Source organism: Arachis ipaensis, chromosome B10 (assembly GCF_059453495.1).
Source record: "Arachis ipaensis isolate K30076 ecotype BB chromosome B10, ASM5945349v1, whole genome shotgun sequence".
NCBI lineage: Eukaryota > Viridiplantae > Streptophyta > Magnoliopsida > Fabales > Fabaceae > Arachis > Arachis ipaensis.
In genome coordinates this window covers 1,945,148-1,968,768 of record NC_142435.1, presented here as the reverse complement: position 1 = coordinate 1,968,768, position 23,621 = coordinate 1,945,148, and the positions used below count along the sequence as shown (strand labels likewise).

Genomic DNA, 23,621 nt, shown 5'->3' with positions numbered 1-23,621 from the left:
GAGAACAATGGACATATCTATCTATCTGATGAAAGGGTGAAAGTGGTGTTTCAAAGCAGAATACATAGAACGGGAATTGATTGGGGTATCGATTCTTATTATACTGTTTATATTTTTTCCGTAAAGCATCAGCACAAGTTGTAGAGCATACATATATATGATTCGTATATATGTTTTATTTTACAATATAATCTTTTATACATTATATTACATGCTGTGACATGTCAAAACATATCCCATTCAAGACATGCAATTCTTTACGTGAGACGCACATTTTTATTGCTTTCGACATTCTTGGTATTGATATAAATTAGTAGCTTATTAAAGAAAATCATCTATATATGTATATATAGATACAGAGGTTATTGACCATGAAAGTAATGATACCAACAATTAGGGGTGTGCATGGTCCGGACCGGTCCAAAGATTTGGTTCGGTTCCGAACACTTTAGGAATTATTTTGGTGTGATTTTATTGGGTCTAGGGCCGGGTAAGGGTCTCAAAAATAGACCCGGTCATTATTTCGGGTCGGGTCCGGGTCATGGCTTGGGTCACCCGAAGTCGGCCCGTGACCCGATCATCATATATAATTAATGTTTTGTGTTATTAGTGATGAATGATGACTATTCTTATGTGGAATTTAAGTATTGTAAACCTTAATATTTTGTGTTATTAGTTATTATAAGACTATAAGTTAATGTTTTATGTTTAAAATGCATAAGATTTTAGACTAATGCATAATATTATGTTATTTATATGGGTAAAGTACTAAATTGGTCCCCTAGGTTTCGGCGTAATTCTGTTTTGGTCCTTAAGGTTTAAAGTGTTCTATTTGAATCCAAAAAAGTTTCATTTAGCATCAATTTAGTCCCACAGTGAGGTCAAAATTAAATAATTAACAAAATATCCTACATAACAACAGTACAAGAACAAAATCGATAATCTGGAGAACAAGTACAAGCTCCAGAGACATAAAATCAACCATTGATACATCAATACATTTATTTATTATTTTTTTTATAATATAAATAAAATATTTTCTATAAAACTAAAGAAAATGATAAATAAATGTATTGATGCATCAATGGTTAATTTTGTGCTTCTGGAGCTTGTACTTGTTCTCCAGATTATCGATTTTGTTCTTGAACTGTTGTTATGTAGGACATTTTGTTAATTATTTAATTTTGACCTCACTATGGGACTAAATTGATGCTAAATGAAACTTTTTTGGATTCAAATAGAACACTTTAAACCTTAAGGACCAAAACAGAATTACGCTCAAATTTAGGGGACCAATTTAGTACTTTACCCTATTTATATTGATTTAAATATTTGGTGTTATTAGACAATATTAGTATTGATTATGGTTATGCTTTAATTTTAGAGAAGAGTTGGTTCTTGTTATATTTTTCTAAGTGAATTTTACCATGTCAAATAATGGTTGGAGTCTTGAAAAATTGGATATTTTCACATGCTAGCTTCTAAGAAAGTATCAAGGTAATATAATGTTAACGGCCCAGTTTTCATCCGGTTTTCACCCGGTATAATCGTGACCCGAAAGTGTATAGGTTTTATCGGATCTAGGGCCGAGTTCGGGTCAAATAAATAGGCCCGGTATATATTTCGGTCGAATCTGAGTCACATCAAACCCGATTTTACCCGTCTCATGCACACCCCTACCAACAACAATACTAAATGGTTAAGAATGATAACATGTGACAAGCATATGTGTGTATATATATATATATATCAAGCGTGAAAGAAATAGATCGATTATGCAATAATATAGTGTGTTGTGGAAATCATCATAACATGTATTAGTAGCATATTTGCATGCTCAATATGATCTACAAATATTTGTAGTCACTTATTTCAATTTATAATTTTAAATGGTAGCGTATAATTAGGATTAATTAGATCAATTAGCATTATTTAGTATATTTCAATATTTATGATAGAATATTATATTTTTATTATTCCGATTCTCTTAGCACCTATAAATACTTTTTTATATTATATCATTGCATACAACTTAAATACATACGAACCTTTTCTCTATTCTTCTCTTTTATTTACCTTTCTAAAATGGTATCAAAGTCATGACATTCTCCTTGAAGATGATCGATTGTTTTTCTTTCTGGTGAAATCACTATATTTTTCACACTTGTTCTCTATGTCATTTTTTCTTGTCTTGTGTTTTTCCGAGTCTAATGAATCAAACACCATTCTCATCTGCTGCTTATCTATTCTCACAAAGAAACCAGATATTTTTCGTCACTTTTTGACTGTTCGCCATCCTCCCGACATTTTACCATCTCTTCGGACTTTGTCACTTTTCAGCAGTTTTCCAACTGTTTGTCATCTTTTCGGCAATTAGCCACTCTTGCGGCAGTTCCGTCTACGCTTTTCTTGTGGCAGTTTTGTCTGTATTTTCTTGTGGCATTTTCGTCTGCGTTTCTTTGTGGCGGTTCCGTCTGCATTTTCTTGTAACAGTTCTGCATTTTTATTACGGCAGTTCTGTCTGCATTTCCTTATAGTAGTTCCGCATGCGCTTTTCTTGTGGCAGTTCCGTTTGTATTTCTTTGTGGCAGTTTCGTTTGTATTTCCTTGTGGCAGTTCCATTTGCGTTTTCTTGTAGCAATTCCGTGTATGTCTTTGTGGCAATTCCGTCTGTGCTTCCTTCCGGTAGTTCTGTCTGCGTTTCTTTTCGGCAGTTTCGTTTGCACTCATTCTATCCGTGTATGCATTTTTTTATTTCTTTGTTTTAAATAAATTTCAAACTCAAGTTGTCACATGAATTTGAGGAGAGATGTTAAAGTATAATTAGAATCAATTAGCATTATTTAACATATCTGAATATTTATTATAGAATATTATATTTTTGTTATTTCGATTCTATTAGCACCTATAAATATTCTTTTATATTATATCATTGCATATGACTTAAATACATACAAATATTTTTTTTATTCTTCTTTAATTTCTTACCTTTCTAACATTAAAAACTATATAAAATTAGAAAAAAGTTGTGAATATGTTTAAACAAGTACTAAGTATGTAAAAAAACAAATTTCTCGTTTGTATATAATGGTACGAGAAGAGCGACTTTATTATTCATCTATGCATCTTGATGTATGTTCGTTATTCACTAGAAAATATGCCAAATGTTTAAACAGCAGTAAGAGGATTCCTTACGTGTAAATGTGTAATTGTGCATAATATCTATAAGGAATGTAAAATCTACCCCCAAAAATTAATTATTAAATTAAACATTAATATAAAATATATATTAAAATATAAAATACATATTAAAAATAAATTAAATATTAATTAAATTTTTATTTATGCAATATTTATATTTGGTGACAAATATGTGACATTCTTTGTAGTTTACTGCCATAGTAGACCTTTTAAATTAAATTGTGAAGGGCGTACAAATCAGCATCCTGTTTTAATCTCTTAAATTTTCTTTCCGCTTTTTTCCTTGGAAGAGAAGGCAAAAGCTAGTGAAAGAAGGTAATAATAAAATCATAATTAATTAAGTTGTACACAATTTTTCATCAAAATTTTGAAGATTGAAAATTATAGGTATTTAAAAAAAAAAAAAATTAAGAATCATATAATTAAACAGCAAAGGAAGAACTTATTATCAATAATTAAGTTGTATATAAAAAATGAAGCATATATACTAGCATGCTCCATGGCATTTAGGTTTAACAAGTTGTTTTTCTTCAATTAATTACAAATTTACAAGTTAATAGTCTTGCCCTCTTCCAATGTCATTATTTCAAAGTAGTGCAACTAACAATTAGCACTCTGTATCATTTTTTAGAAATGTATAGACATATTTTGGTTGAATCTGTGCTCTCCCCGTGAATGCATTCCATAACAAGGAAAGGAAAGGCACAAATCTGTGATAAAAACCCTATTTTTATTTAGTTATTTTATTTTTTTACTGCAGGAACCGATTCAAAGAGGACAAGTAATGACTTGGCTCCCCATTTTTTAAAAGAGTATATATATAAAATATGTGATTGATAAAATAAAAAGTATTTAGTGATTTTGTATGTACTTATTTTTAATAATGTGATAAATTTAAGTTTCAATTATTTTTTATTAATATTTTTACTTAATCAATTTAATATTATACACTCAAATTTTTATATTTTTTAAAATTAATTTTATATATTTATTTCTATAAATATAATTGCTTATATTATTTTGTTTTAATAATCTACCTATTTTAGATACTCTTTTCTTGTAAAAAATACTAAATTTTTTTAAAATTATATTGTTAAAAAAACTTTTATCTTATTTTTTTACGATAATTTATTTCAATTATTTCAATTATTATTTTATTTTAAGAGTTATATTTTATATTTTATAAGAGTACCAATAATTTTACGATAATTAGTAATTTATAAATTATTTTTAAATTTTTAAAACTTTTAAAAGAACAAATTTTAATTAAAAAGATAGATAACAACTTCTTAACTAATAAACATATCATAAAAATATTAGTATTTTATAATTTTATAGAGTACTAGAGAGTACTATGTAATTTTTATATCAAAAATAAAATTTTTAAAAATTTTTTATATTTTTTCCTAATAAAATTTTTGAAAAAGAACAATTCACTAATTATATATGATACATAAATTATTTTTATATAATAATAAAATAATAATTTATTATTCTTTCTTCTTTAAGATTTTTCTTCGTTTTTCGACCACGCACCGTCGGATGAATACCTTCAGTGTAGTATTTTTGGAAAATCCCCACCTTTTATTATGCTGTCCTGCTTTTAGACATCTTTGTATATTTTTTTTTAATAATTAATAAAATATAACATATTATCTTTGAAAAAAAAATAATAATAATTTATATAAAATTTGATTCCTATATATCAAAATTTTTAGATCGTGCCTGCCCACTCGTATCCCACGCTATCCATATTTTTATCCATACTTACGCATATACATACGATCAAATCATAAACAGATTAAGGTAAATAAGTATTTCAAATATAAATTCTATCTTTTTTTAAAGAAATATATATATAAAAAGGCAAGATACAAGGAAAAAAAAAGACAGCTTGAATATACACATACGTCACCCCGCCAGCTATAAAACCTGAGGGGTCACCGACTTAACACGTGGCGCAAAACTCCGCCATCGTCGGAATATTTTCTCTCATTTTACTCTTTCAAAAGCAATCAAACGACGCCGTTGTTTGCAGCTGCTTATTACTCATTATGGTGTTGTGGCCTTTAGTAGTAGCAGAGAACAACGAAGAAGGCATCGTTTTTTGCCCCCTGAGATAGGGAATCTCCGGCGGAGTGAGCATCCTGATGAGCGCCAGGTTGATCCCGCTGAAGAAGGGGTGCTTTTTGACGTCAGCAGCGCCCCGCCTGGACCCGAGTCTTCGAGTGGGGTCCTTGTGGAGCAAGCCACTTATGAGGTCCCAGACGTGGTGCTCAAGCGTGCTGCAGGACGTGGCTGTAGGAAACGCCAATGGCTTCTTTATGATGTTGCGCAGTGTCACATCGTTGGATGGACCAGCAAACGGTGTGCGACCATACACGAGCTCGTACACGAATATCCCGAAAGACCACCAGTCAACGGCATTTCCGTGGGAATTCCCGGAGGCAACCTCTGGCGACACGTACTCGTGAGTTCCGACGAAGGAGCAGGAGCGTGCTCCGACAGGCTCGGCCACGAAGAGGCGCTTGGGGTTGAGCGTCTGAACTTTCCTGGATCGGAAGACGCGGTTAGAGAGACAGGAGAATAGTGGCGTTGCTGAGTAGGTGCGTGTGTTTGTGTATGGTAGCGGGAATGTGTTTTCTGGGTCAGGGGAATAGTCAGAGGATTCAACGGCTGGGATTGCATCGGAACAAAGGGAGAGATCGAAATCGGAGAGCATGATGTGACCGTCTGATCTGACCAACACGTTTTCGGGCTTTAGATCCCTGTAGATGATTCCAAGCATGTGCAGGTATTCCAAAGCAACCAGTACCTCCGCAGCGTAAAACCTGTAACAAGAACAACGAGGAATAGTAAATAATTAGTTACACCTAATTTTCTCACACAAACCTCATTCAGTAATATTGGAATGTTTTCACTTAAAGCACCTTGCGGAGGAGAGAGGGAACCGTTTGTGTGGTTGCTTGTGGCGGAGGGAGTGGAGGTCGCCGCCGGGACAAAACTCCATCACAATGCAAGAGAAATGAGACGCTTCAAACTCCGCATACAGGGTAGGAAGGAACGGATGGTCCAACATCTTTAGGATCTTCCTCTCCATTTCGGCCCTCTGCGACTTGTTCTTCATCGCCACCGCCTCCTTGTCCACAACCTTCATCGCGTAGAAGCACCCGGCTGGTTCATCGTTGCCGTTGCTGTTGGAGTTGTCGTACTCACCGGAGGGGAACTCATCGGAGGCGGCGGCTGAGTCACGGAGGCGGCAGAGGTAGACGGTGCCGATGTCACCGGCGCCTATACGGCGGAGGAGGTGAAAGTCGCGAAAAGTGAGACCGGACTTGCGGCGGAAAGTGGCGGAGCGGATGGCGGAGTATGCAAAGTCAGAGGAGCGGTGTGGCTTGATGGAGAGGCTCTCCGGCGAGGTAGGTAGGAGGTTGAAGGAGAGACGGCTGAAGCTGGTGCTACAGATGCTGTCGCTGCTCATGGAAGTTCTCTGTGCAGAATTCACAGTCTCCAAGCTCATCCCAGAATCACGACCACCACCAAAACCACTATCTACCATGGGGGTGTTAGGGAAGAATCGATCATAAAAAAAAGAGAAGAGTGAAGAGAGAGTAGGACAGAGCTTTGATTTTAATTTAGAATTTGAATGCGTTGTGGAAGAGGGTGGGTTGTGTTTGTGGAAGGATGAGGGGGTAGTTGTGTGGTATTTATGGTTAAGGAGTACGGAAGGGATAATAAAAGGGCACGTGAGAGAGGGGTTTAGGCACGTGCGAGGCTAGTTGTTGCATTACTTTAGTTTAGTCCTGGTTAGTCGTTGGTTACTTTGAAGGATGATGACGAAGTGGGATGCCGCGTAGCAGAGGATTCATTTGGAGGGCTGGGCGTGTGGGTGCAGTGAGAGAGAGAAAGAGGGTTCAATTTGTGTGAAACTGTGAAAAAGGCTTTTTGCTGGTGCACTTGGCCTTTTTTACCCTTTTACTGATTAGGGGTGTGAAAATTTCTGTAAAACCTGCACTGGTTAAGTTTGTTGCTGTCTAACCATTTTACCAAACACAATTTATGGATATCACCATCATTATTATTTGAGTTATGCTAATCAGCTACCAAAGTCAGTTAACCCTATAAAATATATGTTAGAATACAATTATATATTAAAAATAAATTAAACTACACATATATTTATACATAAATATATTAATGGTTGATTGTAATGTTAATACAATTATATATTAAAAATAAATTAAACTACACATGTATTTATACATAAATATATTAGTAGATGATTTTGATGTACAAATAGTATTTTTTTTATTATTTTTGTGGTTTAATTTATTGTTTCTTTCTTTTTTTTTTTTTTTTTTTTTTTTTTTTTTACACAATACAACTTTTAATACAAAACTTTAAGAGTAAGAAAAGCTACGTGGTATTACATATAAGAGTAACGGTGAACATACACCATGCATCCATGTGAAGCATTTGGTCATTGGGAAACAAAAGGAAAACAAAAAACAAAACAATAAGCAAGCTTCGTTCATTTTTTATTTTTTCGTTTCTTTTATGTTTTTTTATCAATTATTTTGTGTTGAATTTTAGGAGGGAGGAGAGTCAATGCTAGTAGAGACGGATACAGGAGTAAGTAGTGATTTTGACCTCCCCAAATTTTTTAAAGAAATATAATATATGAGATATATGATTGTTAAAATAAAAAATATTTAGTGGAATAGGTTTAAGTTTTAATTTTTTTATTAATATTTTTACTTAATCAATTTTATATTATATACTCAAGTTTTTATATTTTTTAAATTAATTTCTATATACTTATTTCTATGAATATAATTACTTAAATTATTTTATTTTAATAATTATATTGTGTATTTTAGACATTGTTTTCTTATAAAAAAATACTATTTTTTTTAAATTTATATTATTTAAAAGAAAATTTTTATCTTATTTTTTCATAATAACTTATTTTAACTATAGTTTTATTTTGAGAAATATATTTTATATTCTATAAGAATACTAATACCTTTGAAATAATTAATAATTAATAAATTATTTCTAAATTTTTGAAACTTTTAAAAGAACGAATTTTAATTAAAAAGAGATGTAACAAATTCTTAACTAAATATACCATAAAAGTATTGATATCTTATAATTTTATAGAGTACTGCAGAGTACCATGTAATTCATGTATAGATTACTTTTTTATATAATAAAAAAATAATAAAAAATAATTAACAAATTTATATAAAATTTCGCCTGGCATATCAAAATTTTTAGATTTATTCCTGAATGCTAGCATAATTTTGATCTTAAAAATTGGAAAAAATGAAATAGTCTAATTATTTTTTTCTAAGACCTTTTCTAATATGGTAATTATATACTTTTTTGAACTTGTCTTGATGACATACCTATCTGTAGTCTAAATATTAAAAGAAAATATTATTATGTCATCTAAAAAGATGAAAGATATTAGAAGTCATTTTCTGGTTCACGAAGAGAGTTTGATGTATGTATAAAATGGTAGATCCCCACACGAGGATTGACATGTTCATGGCCACCTTTGTACTTGCTAATTTTCTTTCAAACGGTTATATAATCATTTTTAGCAAACTTTGAAAGTACGCGCTATGTAGTGGTGATTTGTTAGGCACGTCAACCAAATAGAAAATTATTGTAGTCTCAATACATGTTTGTGGTGTATGTAAAATATTTTGTAACAATTATTCAGATCCTATTGAAGGTGTCATGAGAGATTTTTGTGAAGAGGGAGGCAGAAAATACAAAGAATATGAACAGCAAGTATAATAATTTGATGAACAAGAACCACAATTTGTGTGTGTGGAATCAAGATAGCCCAAGGCCGCCCATGGTCATGTCAAAATGAAAGGAAAGGGGAAGAGAGAGTGAGTGTATGTAATGCCTTTGGATACAGAGACAACAGTGACTAGTGAGTGATAAACTGATAATGTTATTGCACATTTATTATCTATCTTAATATAATATTCCACTTGGAGCAAAATGTGGAGGTTGTGTTTTGGGCTTATGTTTGTACTAACCAATTAGTAACGATATAATAATAATATAAGAAAACATTGAGATCAATCGTAGGTCCAATTTTATGGTACGATAATAGGCCCCGACGTAAGTGGTGACCTGACCTTTCACAAGACACTTTTAACCTTTTCCAACTTATTGCCTCTGCATGGGAATCTTATTATATATACACATATATTCATGCTCACACCCCAATACTATATTATTAAAAAGAATACAATTAATCTTATTAATTTTTTTTTACTAATGTTATCTTTTCAATTTAGAGACTGAATATTTCTCTTCCTATTAAGTATAAATAGTTTTTATATAATTAATTAGATGCAGTTTAGAAAAATGATAAGAATATAAATTTATGTGGTTGTTGATAATAACAATTATAATTTTGTTACTTAAAATAGTAATTAAACCCTTGAACCAATAAATTTCATGGTATTAATGAAAATTTTTTAAAAAGATAGAAAACTTTTCCAAAATTTTGTTTCACTCTTTAATTTCAACGTAACCAAAATCCATAGCTTTCATATGTGAATACATTGATTTTGAACATGTGTGGAGGACACCATGTGGGTCTCCTAAAAAATTAGATAAACAAAAATGTTTAATAAGAAAATTATAAATATTTTTTAATCATTATATGCCTCACCATATATTACATATAATTGATGATGGCAAACCATGAGAAAATGTTGACATAACCTCCAATGATATATGATTTGTGTTGAAAGCTTAAAGTAATATTATTAATTGATTTATTTGAGCTGAGGATTGAGTTTAATTAAAAGTTAATTATATAAATGTACAGTGAAAGCAGAATCACACTTGCTTCAAAAATAAGAATGTATTGATTTCCAAATGAGCAATCATTTTCTACTTTGCACATGCTCCACACACGTTTGCACTCTTCTCACTGGCTCTTACAAACAAACATGGCCTTAATTGTTCGTAAGCCTCACCTCATTTTGTCATATTAATTTAGTTTAATTATAATTCACATATTAAAACTAAAAAGTAGCGTGGACACCTTTCTCCTAGGTAATACAATATAAGCAGCAATGCTAATAATTGTGATTTCTAAGACTGCGTACTCTACTGTGTGGAAAGATTACTATTTTAGACTTAATATTCTTCTATAATTAAAATGGACTCGTTTTTTATAATTAAAATGGACTCGTCTAAAAAGAAAACATACATATTAGAAAGAAACGTTACCTTAATCATGATTTGGATAACTCTAGCTAAAGAACATTGACATTCTAAAATTTTAAATTTAGCAATATATTAAATTAGTTTTTGACAAATTTTGAGTTAGAGAATTTAATTTTTAACAAAATTTAATTATTAAATCAATTTATAAATTTTTATTTTATTAAATAAATTAATTTTTAAATTAGATTGTTGGTCCATATAAAAAGATTAATTTAAAAATTTTAAAAATTATTAACAACTGTTATATGTTTTTCAAACAATGATAAAAATTAATTTGTCCAAATATTTAGCAAATTTTGACATAGGAGTTTATTTGTTTACAAAATAAAAGATTATAAATTAATTTGGTGATTATAATAAGATTAAATTATCCTACTTAAAATTTAATTTGGATCGATCTACTGATTAATTCATTAGTCTGTTTAAATTTTAAATAAGTGTCAGACGATTCGTTTTGTATATACAGCAATTTATCGACCAACTACAAACTTTTAAATAAAGCTCTAATCTACAATAAATAAATTCTTAACCTATGAAATTAAAAAACACCGTAAAAATAATCTAATTTAAAATTCATAGGAAGTACTTTGTTATTTTACTCTCTTAAATTTTAATGATTAGAGACAATAGTTATATAAGATAAGTTTTTTCTTTTCTTGAAAAGATATATATTCAACGTTTCACATATGTAATAAATAATTTAAAGAGAAACAAGTTATTTAGTTGTCTCTTTCGTAATAGTAATAGTGTTATCTGTGGAAAGGAAGAGCAAAGTATCAGAATCCATTTTTACATGTTTCCATTATTCATTTCGGGTCTAACTTATTATCATTGTCAATGTCGGCAAACGATTAATAGAGAATATGCAATTTGTGTGGAGTAAACATGTAACTAACATATGCATATATACCTTATCATATGTGATTTAAATCAATATTGAGACATATCACGTATAATAATTAAAACACTTAAAAGGTTCATTTGAAAATATGTATATATTAATACAATAGGATGCTAAATAAACCATGCTTGCGTACATGGAAGTCAACACTGTAACGGACTCTCGAAGGAAAAAAGATAATATAATAAATAATTTAATTGAGAATCAATTTTTTTATTAGTTTTAAATATTTAATATTAAATATTAAATATTAAACTATAAATTTAAAATTTTATATTAAATTTTAATTTTAAATTTTAAATTCTCTAAAAGTAATAATTAAATTTTAAATTTTTTTTCTTTTTTAATTAATATTAATCAATTTTTTAAAAATATTTTATTTATCTTAAATTCTAAGCATAAATTTTTAATTTTAAATTTTAAATCATCCAAAAATAACAATTTTTAGTCTATAAAAAATAGTTAATATTGACTGCATCAAAGTTAACTTCTATATTTTCTTATTATCGTAAAGTAAATAATTTGATAATTTATTTTGGGACTTGCAGGTTTCTTTTCCTCCTTTATGCCTCAAAGTTTTTATAGCTAGCAATCATTTATTAGTGCATACATTCATTATATGCTATCATTAGAAAAAAGGAATCAATAAGGTAGCTATATATGTACATATATATAGAAACATGGGAAAGTTTGTGGTAGCTGAAATATGTTTCATGGAGGATTAGACAAATGCACTGAAAAGAAAAAAGTTGTGTGTAATAATTTTGTGGTCCTGTGTATTTTTTTATATTTTTTATTCTTTTTAGGGATGATATAAGTAACAAATAATTATTGAAAAAATTTTCAAATATACTAATATACTGGTATTTTAATAATTTTTAATTATTAATCTTAATTATAAAAAAAAATATAATATATATAATTAAAATCAACGATTAAAATTTACTGAAATTCTAATATACTTAAAAATTTTTTTAATTATTATAGTACTCCAAAATTATCTTAAATTCTATTATCCCGTGGCCGTTTTACTACGGAAGTTATCTCTTGTACTAACAAAATGATTTTTCTGGTGTATCTCAATATGTTCATAATTTATTTATTTTAGTAGAAAAGTAAACTTTACTATTTAATTAGTCCGAAATCAACAATTCCCTAATTAGGTAGTGAATATAATTAGTACATAAAAATTACTGGGATAATAAGATACATGTCAAAACAAAATTAAAGACAATATATAATTAACATGCATGTATAGTTCAATAGCAGGAGATTATGGTACTAGATTAATAACCATAAGTTTTTTATTTTAAATCTTGGATACATATAGATACACAGTTATAGAAATAAATATAATAAAATACTAAAGCAGAAGCTTCTCTGTTCTATTTGGCTTAAACAATATTGCATTTGATAGGCAAATACATGTGATTTTGTTTAGAAGTCAAAACAAACATGATAATACATTATTATACATTAAGATTTACCAAAAACTTGAAGAATTAGGTAGCTTTAATAATTAGGGGGCATACTTGTAACAAGCGAACAACGATGTTTTTGTTTTGCAATAGGTCTTATCAATTATTAAAGTAGAAGACAATTAAGTAATTAGATGAATTCATAATAGGAATTTATGGAACAAAGAAGTAATCTTAGTTAGTTATTAATTAAATGATTTGAGTTGTAATGGCATTGATGCAAGTTGTTGGGAGTACAAACAAATGACAATTAAGCTGATGTCGATTAAATTAAATATCTGGATTTCGATTTAGTTTATGGAACGGAACGGATTAGATTGATACTAAATATTGGCTGAAACAAAAACAATGCATGCATGACATGTTATGATAATTGGAAGCAACAAGTGTTGGAGAAGAGGGATGTGGGGTCCAAAGATAATTTGATGAGAAATTGATTGGGCCCCAATGGAAAACAACCATTCTCTAATGAGGCTACATGATTTTTGAATTATTTGACACACATGACTCTCATCCTTTTCTTGGAAATAGACTGAGAAGAAATTGATGTACACCTTCGGACCCATCATTTTCTTTATTCACTATTTTTTTTCTTCATTGATTCAACATTAAGGTCACCAAGTTAGTACAAACAAAGGTGCCGGTATAACTAAACTTGATAATCTATAAATAGGGTTTAATTAATATGTATTTTTAAGATAATTGTTAACATTAATATTGGTATAAATTTTTAATTTTTTATTTTAATAAATATAAAATAAATACATTAAAAACTTAGACACTATATGTCTGTTTTAAATAAAGGACATATATTAGCTAAACTCATCAAAATACTAAGCTTAAGATAATAATCAAAGAAAAATACGAGTTTAAAAATATCATATTAGAATAATATATAGACTATCACACATCACACTCTAAATTGAAGGGACCCATTATAGTTTTGAGTGGGGAATGGTGTTTTGGTAAAGAGCAGCAAAAAGTGCACCAAGTGGAATTGTTGGTGCTATGGGGCCATGAGGTTTTGTACAAAAGGGAACCCAAACACTGAAAAATTGATGAGTCTTTTGTTTGTTTGTGAGGTCCATGACAAATATTTGAACCACCTTGCATTTTTTATTTTTTTATCAAGTGAACCAAACTTTTACTATTTACACACGTGACCAGACACCCATGCACAACCTCAATTAATTACTTCCAACTTTTCTTGCATGTTTAAACAAAATTACTTAAACACAAAGAGATAAGATTACTATTATTATAATACCAAAAAAAATATTATTATTATTAGGTACATATGCACATGTTAATATTATCAATTTAAAAAGTTTTTATAATAAATATATAAAATTTAAGTTTTCATCAATACGTTTGTTATATATTTATTAAAATAAAAATTTAAAATTTTTATTAAGAATAGTATTCTTAATATATATATGTTCTTCAAACACATATATAATATTGTAGGATCGAAATTAACAACTTAGAAAATTTTATAAAAACATTGGCATTTTTAAGCATTTGTAAGATTGATTTTTTACGTCTACCCAGCTAATTTTAAAATAAACATGTTTATTGGATGGAAAAAAACATTAGGTTACTCGATTGATTTAAAATTTATTGGATGGAAAAACAGAAGGCTCAAAATAGGTGGCATGAGGAAAGTGCCTAACTGTATGAGAATGAGAGTAGGAGGAGGAACCAATAATTGAATTTGGTGATAATAATCCCTAACCATATTCTGTGGATGGTAGACAATATCATAAGCTAGCAAACAACCATGATATCTACCATTAGATCTCATTTACCATAACAAAAAAAAATTACAAATCAAACTCATTAGTATAGTAGTTACTTACTTTGTTTGTCAATGTTAAGGGTCACAAAATTTTCGCTAGTGAGGTCTTAGTCATTTAATATTCGAATTTTCACTTTAGCAATTATTTAATAAGAAACATTTTTTTAGTTGAATGATTATTTATTGCGACAAATCGTCACTAATCTAACTTGAATTTTTGCAATATTTTGCGATAAATTAAAAAAATTAGTTGCTGTTAAAAACAAAATTTTAGTGACAAATTAACTAGAAAATTATTCATCGCAAAGAACATTTTAAGTCTTTATAATAAATTAGCTAGGAATATTGTTCTTTGCTAATACATCTTTTCACACTAAATTTATTTAGCAACAAATTATTAGTGAGTAAATTATTGGTCACAAAATAAGGTTAAAGTTTGGCTAAGAATGAGTTAGGAACAAACTTCTCGCTAATTTTATGTCAAACACTTGTGACGGAATAGTGATCACAATATATGTCGCTACTATACTTTTATTCAATTGAATTTCTAACTCACCAATTTGCTAAAAAAATGTTACTCACTAAGTAATTATGACAATTAAATTAGGAAGAAATTCGGTCTTGTTCTTCTTTTAGTTACAAAACTCAATTTGCAAAGAACTAACTTTTTCATGAATCTCTCTCTAATTATTTTTTTTATTCGGGTATTGTTCGGTTGCTCGGGTATCGAACGGGTCGGATGTGCTAAATGCCCAGGAATGATGGAGAAATTGAGTTCGGATCACCTTCGTGCGTCTGGATCTACAGGACCAGTGTGTAGAGGAGAAGGTCGGAGCTCGAGATCCTCCCGGATTTACGACGTGGAGTGAAGAGGGGGGATGCCACCTGCAAAGGGACTCCGACGCTTTAGTCAGTGTCCGTACAAAGGTAGCAGTTAGGGTAAAGGTTAGGTGACGTACCTTTTGGGAGGGGTAGGGCCCTCCCCTTATATAGTCTACACTAGGGCGAGTCCTACAGGAGCAGGCCCACCTTCGAGGAAGCTTCCTCCCCAGGCCCCAGCTGTCAGGTACCTCGCGAGAGGGGAGGTGGAATCCGGGTCGCCTCCCGGTTCGGGTCGTGTTGTCCCGTCGGGTTGGCCGGTACGTCGGGTTCGAGTAGTGGGCCAATTGGGCTGGGACGGAACAGTGCCCTCAACGCGCTAGTTATGGCCGTGAACGTCGTTGTTGGCGCGTTTCCTTCACTCTTTCTCTGGTTAGGTTCCCGTGGAGTCGGCCGCTCGTGATAGGGGCGTGCCCCCCTACTCGCGAGTGGGCTTCGTCCGTTTCAAGGGAACGTCAATCGTCGCCTCGTTCCTCGCGCCTGACATTTAATGCCATTATGACTGATTTGAAAAGCTAGGGAAAAAATTCTGTTTTACCCCTGACTTTCGCGCTTCCGAGTAGTGGCTGTTATTCCTCAGTTTCTTTCTCCCACTTTCACATTCCATCTTCCCATTTCTGAGTCACTCCTACGCTGCTCTTTCTCATTTTTCCTATCAAGCTCTCTGGATTTCATTGCCTTGGTCTGCTTCCAATTCAACTGTGTCCCTTCAATTTTTTCCAATATTCCCTGGCAACAATCTTCCTGGTAAGCATCTCTTTCTTTATCCTAAATGGATGAATGATGCTGTTGTCACTGTTGCTACTGCTTCGTCTTTGTAGTTCATACGTTGTGGATGCTCTTTCACTTGGATTACGCCGCTGTTTAGTTAGGCTTTTTTAGGAGGGTTACCACTAGATTTCTAGTTTTTGTTTTTTATCCTTTGCTTAATTGTAGATAGGCTTACTGTGACGCGTAGTGCTAGTTCCAACTTTTCCGGTTTTCTGACCTACCGAACTCATTAACTAAGTGGTTTTTCCACTGTAGGTATGACACAGCGTCCCATTGTTAGGGCTCCTGTAGACCGGTACGCCTGGGTGACATCAGATGTGAAGGATACCCCTTCACGAATAACTCTGGAGGAGCTCATGGAGTTCCGTCAAAACGACCGGCTGTGCGGGGGAGTTCCCGAGGAGGATCGCTACGATGTGTTTGTTCCCACGGACCGAGAACGAATATGTCACCTTAACCTAAACACTCCCCGGGTTGCTGATTGGATTTGGGTGTACAAGGCGATGTTTACCAGCCTGGGGGTTCGCATCCCCTTCTCCCCCTTCCAAATGGCGCTACTGAACAATGTGACGTGGCGCCGTCGCAACTGCACCCGAACAGTTGGGCCTCCATTCGATGCTTCGAGATGGTCTGCGAATATCTCGAACTACCGGATTCGGTGGAGGCTTTCTTGTGGTTTTTTGTCTTGACGAACCCCTCCAAGGAAGGGAAAGCCAAGAAGGGGGTACATGTCTTTCCGGGCGGCCCAGGGTAGACGGATCTTCGGGTTGTTCGAAGACTCTTTTCATGGTTTCAAAGAAAAGTACTTTAAAGTGTGGCCTGCCGAAGGTCAGCATCCCTTCTGGTTAACTTTGGAGGGAGAACGCCGCATCCCGACCTACTGGAGCTTTGGAGCCGAGGCCAGTGCGTTCACAAAAGTGACTTACAAAGGCCTGACCCAACAGAATAAAAAGGTTGCCGACGTGCTGTTGGTTATTTTTGGCAAACATAACGTTAACCCTCACCTTCTTATAGGTGACTGCACTACAAGAAAATAGAACATTTGTAACAAAAATTTTGTAACAAATTTAAAATTGTTACAAAAAATGATTGTAACAACAATATAATTTGTTATGAAACATTTTGTTATTTTTGTAATGATTTGATTTTTTTGTTACAAATTATATTGGCTTTTGTAACGAAACAATATTTTGTTACAAAATTTTATAATATTTTGTAACAAAAGATGAAGTTGTTGCAAAAGTTTAAAATATTTTGTAACAAAAAATTAATTTGTCACAAAATTCAATATTGTTTGTAACAAATTATTTGTTTGTCACAAAATACAAGAATTTTTGTTACTAAAAATAATTAAAATTAAAAATAAAAACAAATATAAAAAGTAAAAAACCCTAATTGTAATCCTCACTTTCACTCTTTATTCTACCGCTCGCTGGTCACCCTCCTTCTTTTTTTTATACCAAAGATAGGAAGACTTGAACGTGCGACCTCTTAGATGAGTATGAAAATACTATACCATTTGAGTTATAACTCATTGGCGGTCACATTCCTTCTCTTATTTAAAATTAATTTATAACCAATATTATTTTTTGTTTCATTACCACTCTAAAATTTAACATATTTTTATATTTATTTTTTTTTAAAAAAAATTCCTTGAGAACAAAATATAGAATTCTAGTTTTTTCCTTCTTTCTACTAAAATCCTAAATCCACCATAACCCAACACTCATTATTAAGCTTGTAAAATCTCTGATTGTTAAAAAATAAAAAATAAATTATTTGTGATTTATTATAATTATTCATGATTTTATTTTCAAAAAATTATTTATCAAAAAATAATTAAACGAAAACAAAAAAATTTTAAGTTTAAAATTAATTAAAACTTATATAATTTTTATAAATATTTAATATTCTATATTTAATTAAAATTACCAAATCTCAATTTATCAAAAAATTTCTAATTTACATTTTCTCCAAAAACAATCCCTAGTTCTCAAATTAAAAAATTCTAACTCTAATTTTATCCTAACACTACCCACACTCACTCACTCACTCACTCACCTTAACCCTAAACCCTTCCAGCCGCCACACCCCCATTCCCCAAATGTGCACACACACACAAAAACACACACACACAACAAGAGAAAGGGAAGAACGGAGAGGGAAAGAAAGGAAAAGAAAGGTGGAAGCTGGAATCAGAGAGTAAGAGAAGGAGAGGGGGAAGAGGGAGGACGGTGCCGGCGGGCATGCGCCGTCGTGTCGCCGCCAGGAAGGGGGAGACGTTGAGCGAGAGGAAGAGCTGCGCGAGGAAGGAGCGTCGCTGTGCCTCCATCGCCGCCGTCTGTTCGCGTTCTACTGTCGCCAAAGGAAGCCGCCGCCATCGTCGTCTTCATCGCGAGCGGGTCGTTACTAGCCTCCACCGCCATCGCATCTCCCATCGCGGACGATGCTGAAGACGCACTAGAGAGACAGACGCGTGGATAGAGGAAGACGGAGGAAAAAGGAGGAGGTGATGTTCGCCCTGCTGCGCCCAGTCGCCATTCGTGGAGTCACTGTCGTCGCCGATGTTAGGGGTTGAGTCACTGAGCCCCTGTCACCGGAAAACAGCACTGCCTCACCGGGATTCACTGCCGGTAAGGGCGTTCTCCCCTCTGATTTTGATTTCCTTTAATTTTTGGGAATATTGTTGTCATTGATTTCCGCCAGGAGCTTCGGATAGGAGGGAAGGGCAAGCTCAAGGGAGTTGAGGAGCAGCTAAGATTGCTTAGGAGCTCTGTTGTCATAACCAAAAAACTTTCAGCCACTAACATAACTTACTTTATAGAGGTATGCAAATTTGTCTTGTTTTGTTTAGATGGATGCAAGTACAGATTTCAAGTACCAATATGCACATACTTGGTTTCGTCGATTGGATAAGTTTATTCACTATGTTAATCAAGTTAATATCATCAACAATTTCCTTAATTCACCACTTTCTTTACTTAAGTATTGATTTCTAGCTATGTACTATCTTCCAGCTTGGCCTGCTAAATTTGACTGAATCTAAATTAAATAAAACTTATTCTGTTAAGCATTTGTGGTTTTAGAATTTTTTGAGATACTAATGGTACTTCTGGATAATGCTTCTTCAGGATGGTCGAGTTCATGCCCTTTATTCAACCCCATCGAGAGTGATATATGATGCAAAAGAAGTCATTAATGGGCTGCAAGCACCAATTGTTAAGGATGCAAAGGTAACATATATAAGACTATTCTCTATGATAACATAGCATGTTATTTGTCTCGTAAGATTCACATTGTGTAGTCAACACCTGAAAATGAGTTTTATAAGATCTTAACTTTTTCATCATACGAACTAGTAGCTTTGTGTTTCAACTTGGTGTAATTGTGAATGCAATAGCTCAACCAAGTTGCTTTCTAACTATTGGCAGTTTCTGCTGAGTTGTTTTGTTGGTTTTGGCACTTATTTTTCCTTGAGATAATTGGAGATACTTAGCTTTCTTGTTAAGTTTCTGCATTTTGTCAATTATGAAAGCAAATGATAATCTTAGCTTTTCATTTGGATTTTTATTTTTGTTCATAATAGACCAATTTTGTTTATTTTTCTCTTCCGTGCATATCTGGAGGATTTGGGTTGTGACTTGCTTATTCATCAGGATAGTGCTTTTGGCATCCAAGAAGCAGAAAATCTCTAGTGAAAAGTCAGATATTAAGGGAAAGGCTGCAAGCAAAAAAACAAATAGCGAAGCCATCAAAGGCTTCAGTGAAGGATCAAGGTGAATTGATTGTATTTTTTCCAATTTACATATGATGTTGTCTGTAGTGCTTGCTCTATTTCTTTTAGCATTCTATTGTTTGCTCGAAATAGTTTTAGAACTTGTTAACTTTGATTAAGTAGTCTTGTCAAACTGTTTCTGGAAACTTCCTTTCTCAGGTGTTTGGTTGGGGGAAAAAATGGGACATAAGTTTTCATGGATGAGATAAATGCTTATAATTACAGAGCTCACATGAAATTTGCCTCCCCATTTTTTACCATCCTGATAAACACACCCTTGATATGAATTTGTATCAAGTTACACAGCATGGTTCTGTATTTTACAAGTATGTGTCTATTTGTAAATTTTTCATCTCAAATTATTCTATTCCAATGCCATTGTTAGGAAAAGGAAAAGGTAGTAAGAAATCCAAGAAGGAACTTAGTAGGGAGGACATGCATGTAGTTGTAGTCGATATTCTAAAGGAAGTTGATAAAATACTGTAAGTAATGACTTATATGGCAATCAATCTTTTATCCAAACGTTGAGTTCTGATTTAATAAACATTTGATTTTGGATTTTCTGCTTGATGTATTTCTGGTTAGCTATGAGGATAATAATTCATCTTCAAATGCCAGTTCTACTTCTGAAAATATTGTGATTGATGAAGCTGTTATATTTCTGAGCCTTTCTACATTTATTATTTTTTAAGTTGTTGTTAATGCATGTTAATTGAGTGCCAAACATAGCCTGTGATGATTCAACCCAACTGTTTGAGGTGTTGTGGAGCCAAGACCCTGTTTATAGGGAGAACCTACTTGGTGAAGCTGCATTCATTTGAATTATGATTTAATGAATTGACAATTGATAGTGATTGTTTGACAATTGATACTTATGTAAATTTAATGAATTGAATTATGATTAATTAGTCCGAGTTTATATATTGAATTGTTAATTCTTGATAATTTACATTCTTGATTGGCTAGTTTTAAACTTTAAGAATAGATTCTTAAAGAATTAGTTAATTTTAACTTATAAGTTCTAACTTAATTTTTACTCTGATGAAGATAGTGTTATTTGTTGTTTTTTAATTTTAGTTTTCATTGTTCATATTTACAGGGGTACAAAATTGATGCCAACTTGATTGAAATATGCTAGAAGAGTCAAGAATTATAAATCCGATATGATACAATTTTATGTTAGGAAAAAGTTGTGTTTAGTTGAATTTCTAGAACTTATTTTATTGTGAAAGAATCTTAATGACATATAAGATATTCTAATTATCTATATGACTATATATTATATAAATGTTAAGTTAACATGTCTAAAAAATTAATTGATATATCAATTATTTAATTAAATATTTTAAAATGAACTTTTTATTTTTGTAACTAAGAATAAAAAATGTTACAAAAGTAAGTAGTATTTTGTAACAAAATATTATGACACAAAAATTTAAATTGTTACGAAAAATATTTTAAAGGTCAGATATTGTTATCACTTTTATAATGACTTTTGATTTTTTGTATCAGAAAAATTTGTTACAAAATATTACTTTGAATTGTAACAGTTCCTTTTTTGTTACAAAAACTTTTTGTAACGGGACATACTGCAATGGCCCCTTTTTTTGTTACAAAATCCTTTTGTTTCAAAATTCTGATTTTTTGTAATAATTTTTTTGTTACAAATACTACTTTTTCTTGTAGTGCCGTGAGATGGGTATGGGTTACATAGGTGAGTAGTCGGTTGGTCGTAGTTTCTTGATTTCTAATGCTCGACTTATTTATTTATTCAGTATCTTGCTTAACAAGTTCTTATGTGTTTCCTTGTTTCAGTGTCAATGGCTGGCGAACAGGTTGGACTTGATACCTTGTTTTCGATGTTCCTTCCAGGAATCAGTGACGATAGCTCCACCACCCATGCCAACTAGGCACCGCATTCCCCTGCTCCCGAATTATAGTCCCAACCTCCTCAAGGGAAGGTGATCGGTACAAGCACTGGTCCGACCCCCGACCAGAGGTTGAGGAAGAGGAGGTGGTGCCCGAGGTCACCATCGTCGATAATCCGAGGAAAAGGAAATCAACCTCAAGCCCTGAGGGAGTTCTCACCGTGATGGAGAAGAACTTCGATGCCAGGACCTTTATCGATTCACAACTCCCGCCCGGCACGGAGGACTTCTTTCTTAGTGGGGATCAGGCCTCCCAAGCCAAGTGGATGTATCGCACCTTGCTCCGGGCTGCCGCCATAGCAAGGAAAGCGGAACCCATCTAGGCTGGGGCTCGGACTATGGAGGGTAAGCTTCAATCGGTTGTCAATTCCCAGGATTAGTTAAAACTGGAAGTGAAGTCACTGCAGGCGCAACTGCCTACTTCTGAAGAGAAAGTAAAGACTTTCGACGCCACGGTCGCCCGGCTTACCACGCGAGAGCTTACTCTAGAGGGTCAGCTCAACGTTGCTCAAGGTCAGGTGAAGGAGTTGGAAAAAGAGCGTGACGATGCCGTTTCATCGGCAAATGCCGCCAAGGCTGAGGCCACCGAGCTGAAGAAGAAAAATAAAGAGACTGTGAAGCATGCTCAGAATGCCATTGGGGCTACCGAGGAGGCGATCAAAGTGCAGGTGAAGTTGCTGGCTCCCGACTTTGATGTCTCAGCCGTCAGCACCTTCAAGACCATCAAGGATGGTAAGATTGTCGATCTTCCGAAGAAGTGAGATGTATTTCGTTGTACTTTTTTGAGCCGTTCTGGCCTTGTGGTGTAATGTATTGCTTTGGACATTTTGGTAATTTGTGTAAACTATTTACCGTTTCTTTCGACAAGTGAAAACTTAGCCAAGCCGACTTGAGGCTTTTATGTTTGAACGTTCGAATTGTGGCCTTCATTTTGTTAGCCATTAAGATTGTGTTTGCGATTTTCATGGCTCCCGGGGTGATCAATTCTGAGGTGCCATAATGTCAACAAATTAGTGAATTTACAACTAAATAACACATAGTTAATTTACAAGGTAAAACAACTAAATAACGCATTAGACATGGTAGATCAGAAATAAGAGGTACCATCATAAGATTAGACATGCGACTAAATCATGTTAAGTGATGATCTAAACAAAATGGGTAAGTAAATAGGAACAAGTAAACATGGGTTGGAGCGGGTATTACTAGATCGGTGGATCGGCTGGTCGCCGGGTTTGTTTCGGTCTCTAAGGTAGAACCTTTTTAAGTTCGCCACGCGACACGTTCTGGGCATCTCTCTTCTGTTCAGTCGTTCCATCTTGTACGCTCCGCTGTCGACTACTTCTTTTACCATGTATGGGCCTTTCCAGTTAGCTGCCAGTTTCCCTTCTCCAGGGATCGGTAGACCCACGTCGTTGCGTCGCAGAACTAGATCGTTTGGTTCAAAACTCCTCTTTAGCACTCTGGCATTGTACCGCAGGGCTATCCCCTATTTCAATGCCGTTTCTGACAAGTGAGCCATTTCCCTGGTCTCGTCGATTAGATCTTTCTCCACAGCTTCCTCAACTCCACCGAGGAGTAATCGCAGGCTCGGTTCTCCCACTTCCACAGGAATCACCACATC

The 23,621-nt window shown here is 33.0% G+C and overlaps 1 protein-coding gene, 2 non-coding genes and 1 pseudogene across 3 annotated transcripts; 3 read left to right on the top strand and 1 right to left on the bottom strand.

The window, feature by feature from the left end:
• Window positions 1-5,003: 5,003 nt before the first annotated feature.
• On the bottom strand, window positions 5,004-6,884 carry LOC107619905 (protein kinase PINOID-like). The gene is made up of 2 exons (XM_088503159.1): window positions 6,132-6,884; window positions 5,004-6,032 (listed from the first exon to the last, which is right to left on the bottom strand). The coding sequence occupies exons 1-2, from the start codon at window positions 6,758-6,760 to the stop codon at window positions 5,207-5,209; spliced, it is 1,455 nt and encodes a 484-aa protein (XP_088359285.1). The 5' UTR covers window positions 6,761-6,884; the 3' UTR covers window positions 5,004-5,206.
• A 9,667-nt stretch (window positions 6,885-16,551) lies between these two features.
• On the top strand, window positions 16,552-18,965 carry LOC148578940 (uncharacterized; annotated as a pseudogene).
• A 1,683-nt stretch (window positions 18,966-20,648) lies between these two features.
• On the top strand, window positions 20,649-20,741 carry LOC148578939 (small nucleolar RNA Z223). Its single transcript, XR_015897639.1, has one exon. It is a non-coding gene; the product is annotated as a small nucleolar RNA Z223 (small nucleolar RNA).
• A 56-nt stretch (window positions 20,742-20,797) lies between these two features.
• On the top strand, window positions 20,798-20,908 carry LOC148578938 (small nucleolar RNA Z278). The gene has a single exon (XR_015899253.1). It is a non-coding gene; the product is annotated as a small nucleolar RNA Z278 (small nucleolar RNA).
• The last annotated feature ends 2,713 nt before the right edge of the window (window positions 20,909-23,621 follow it).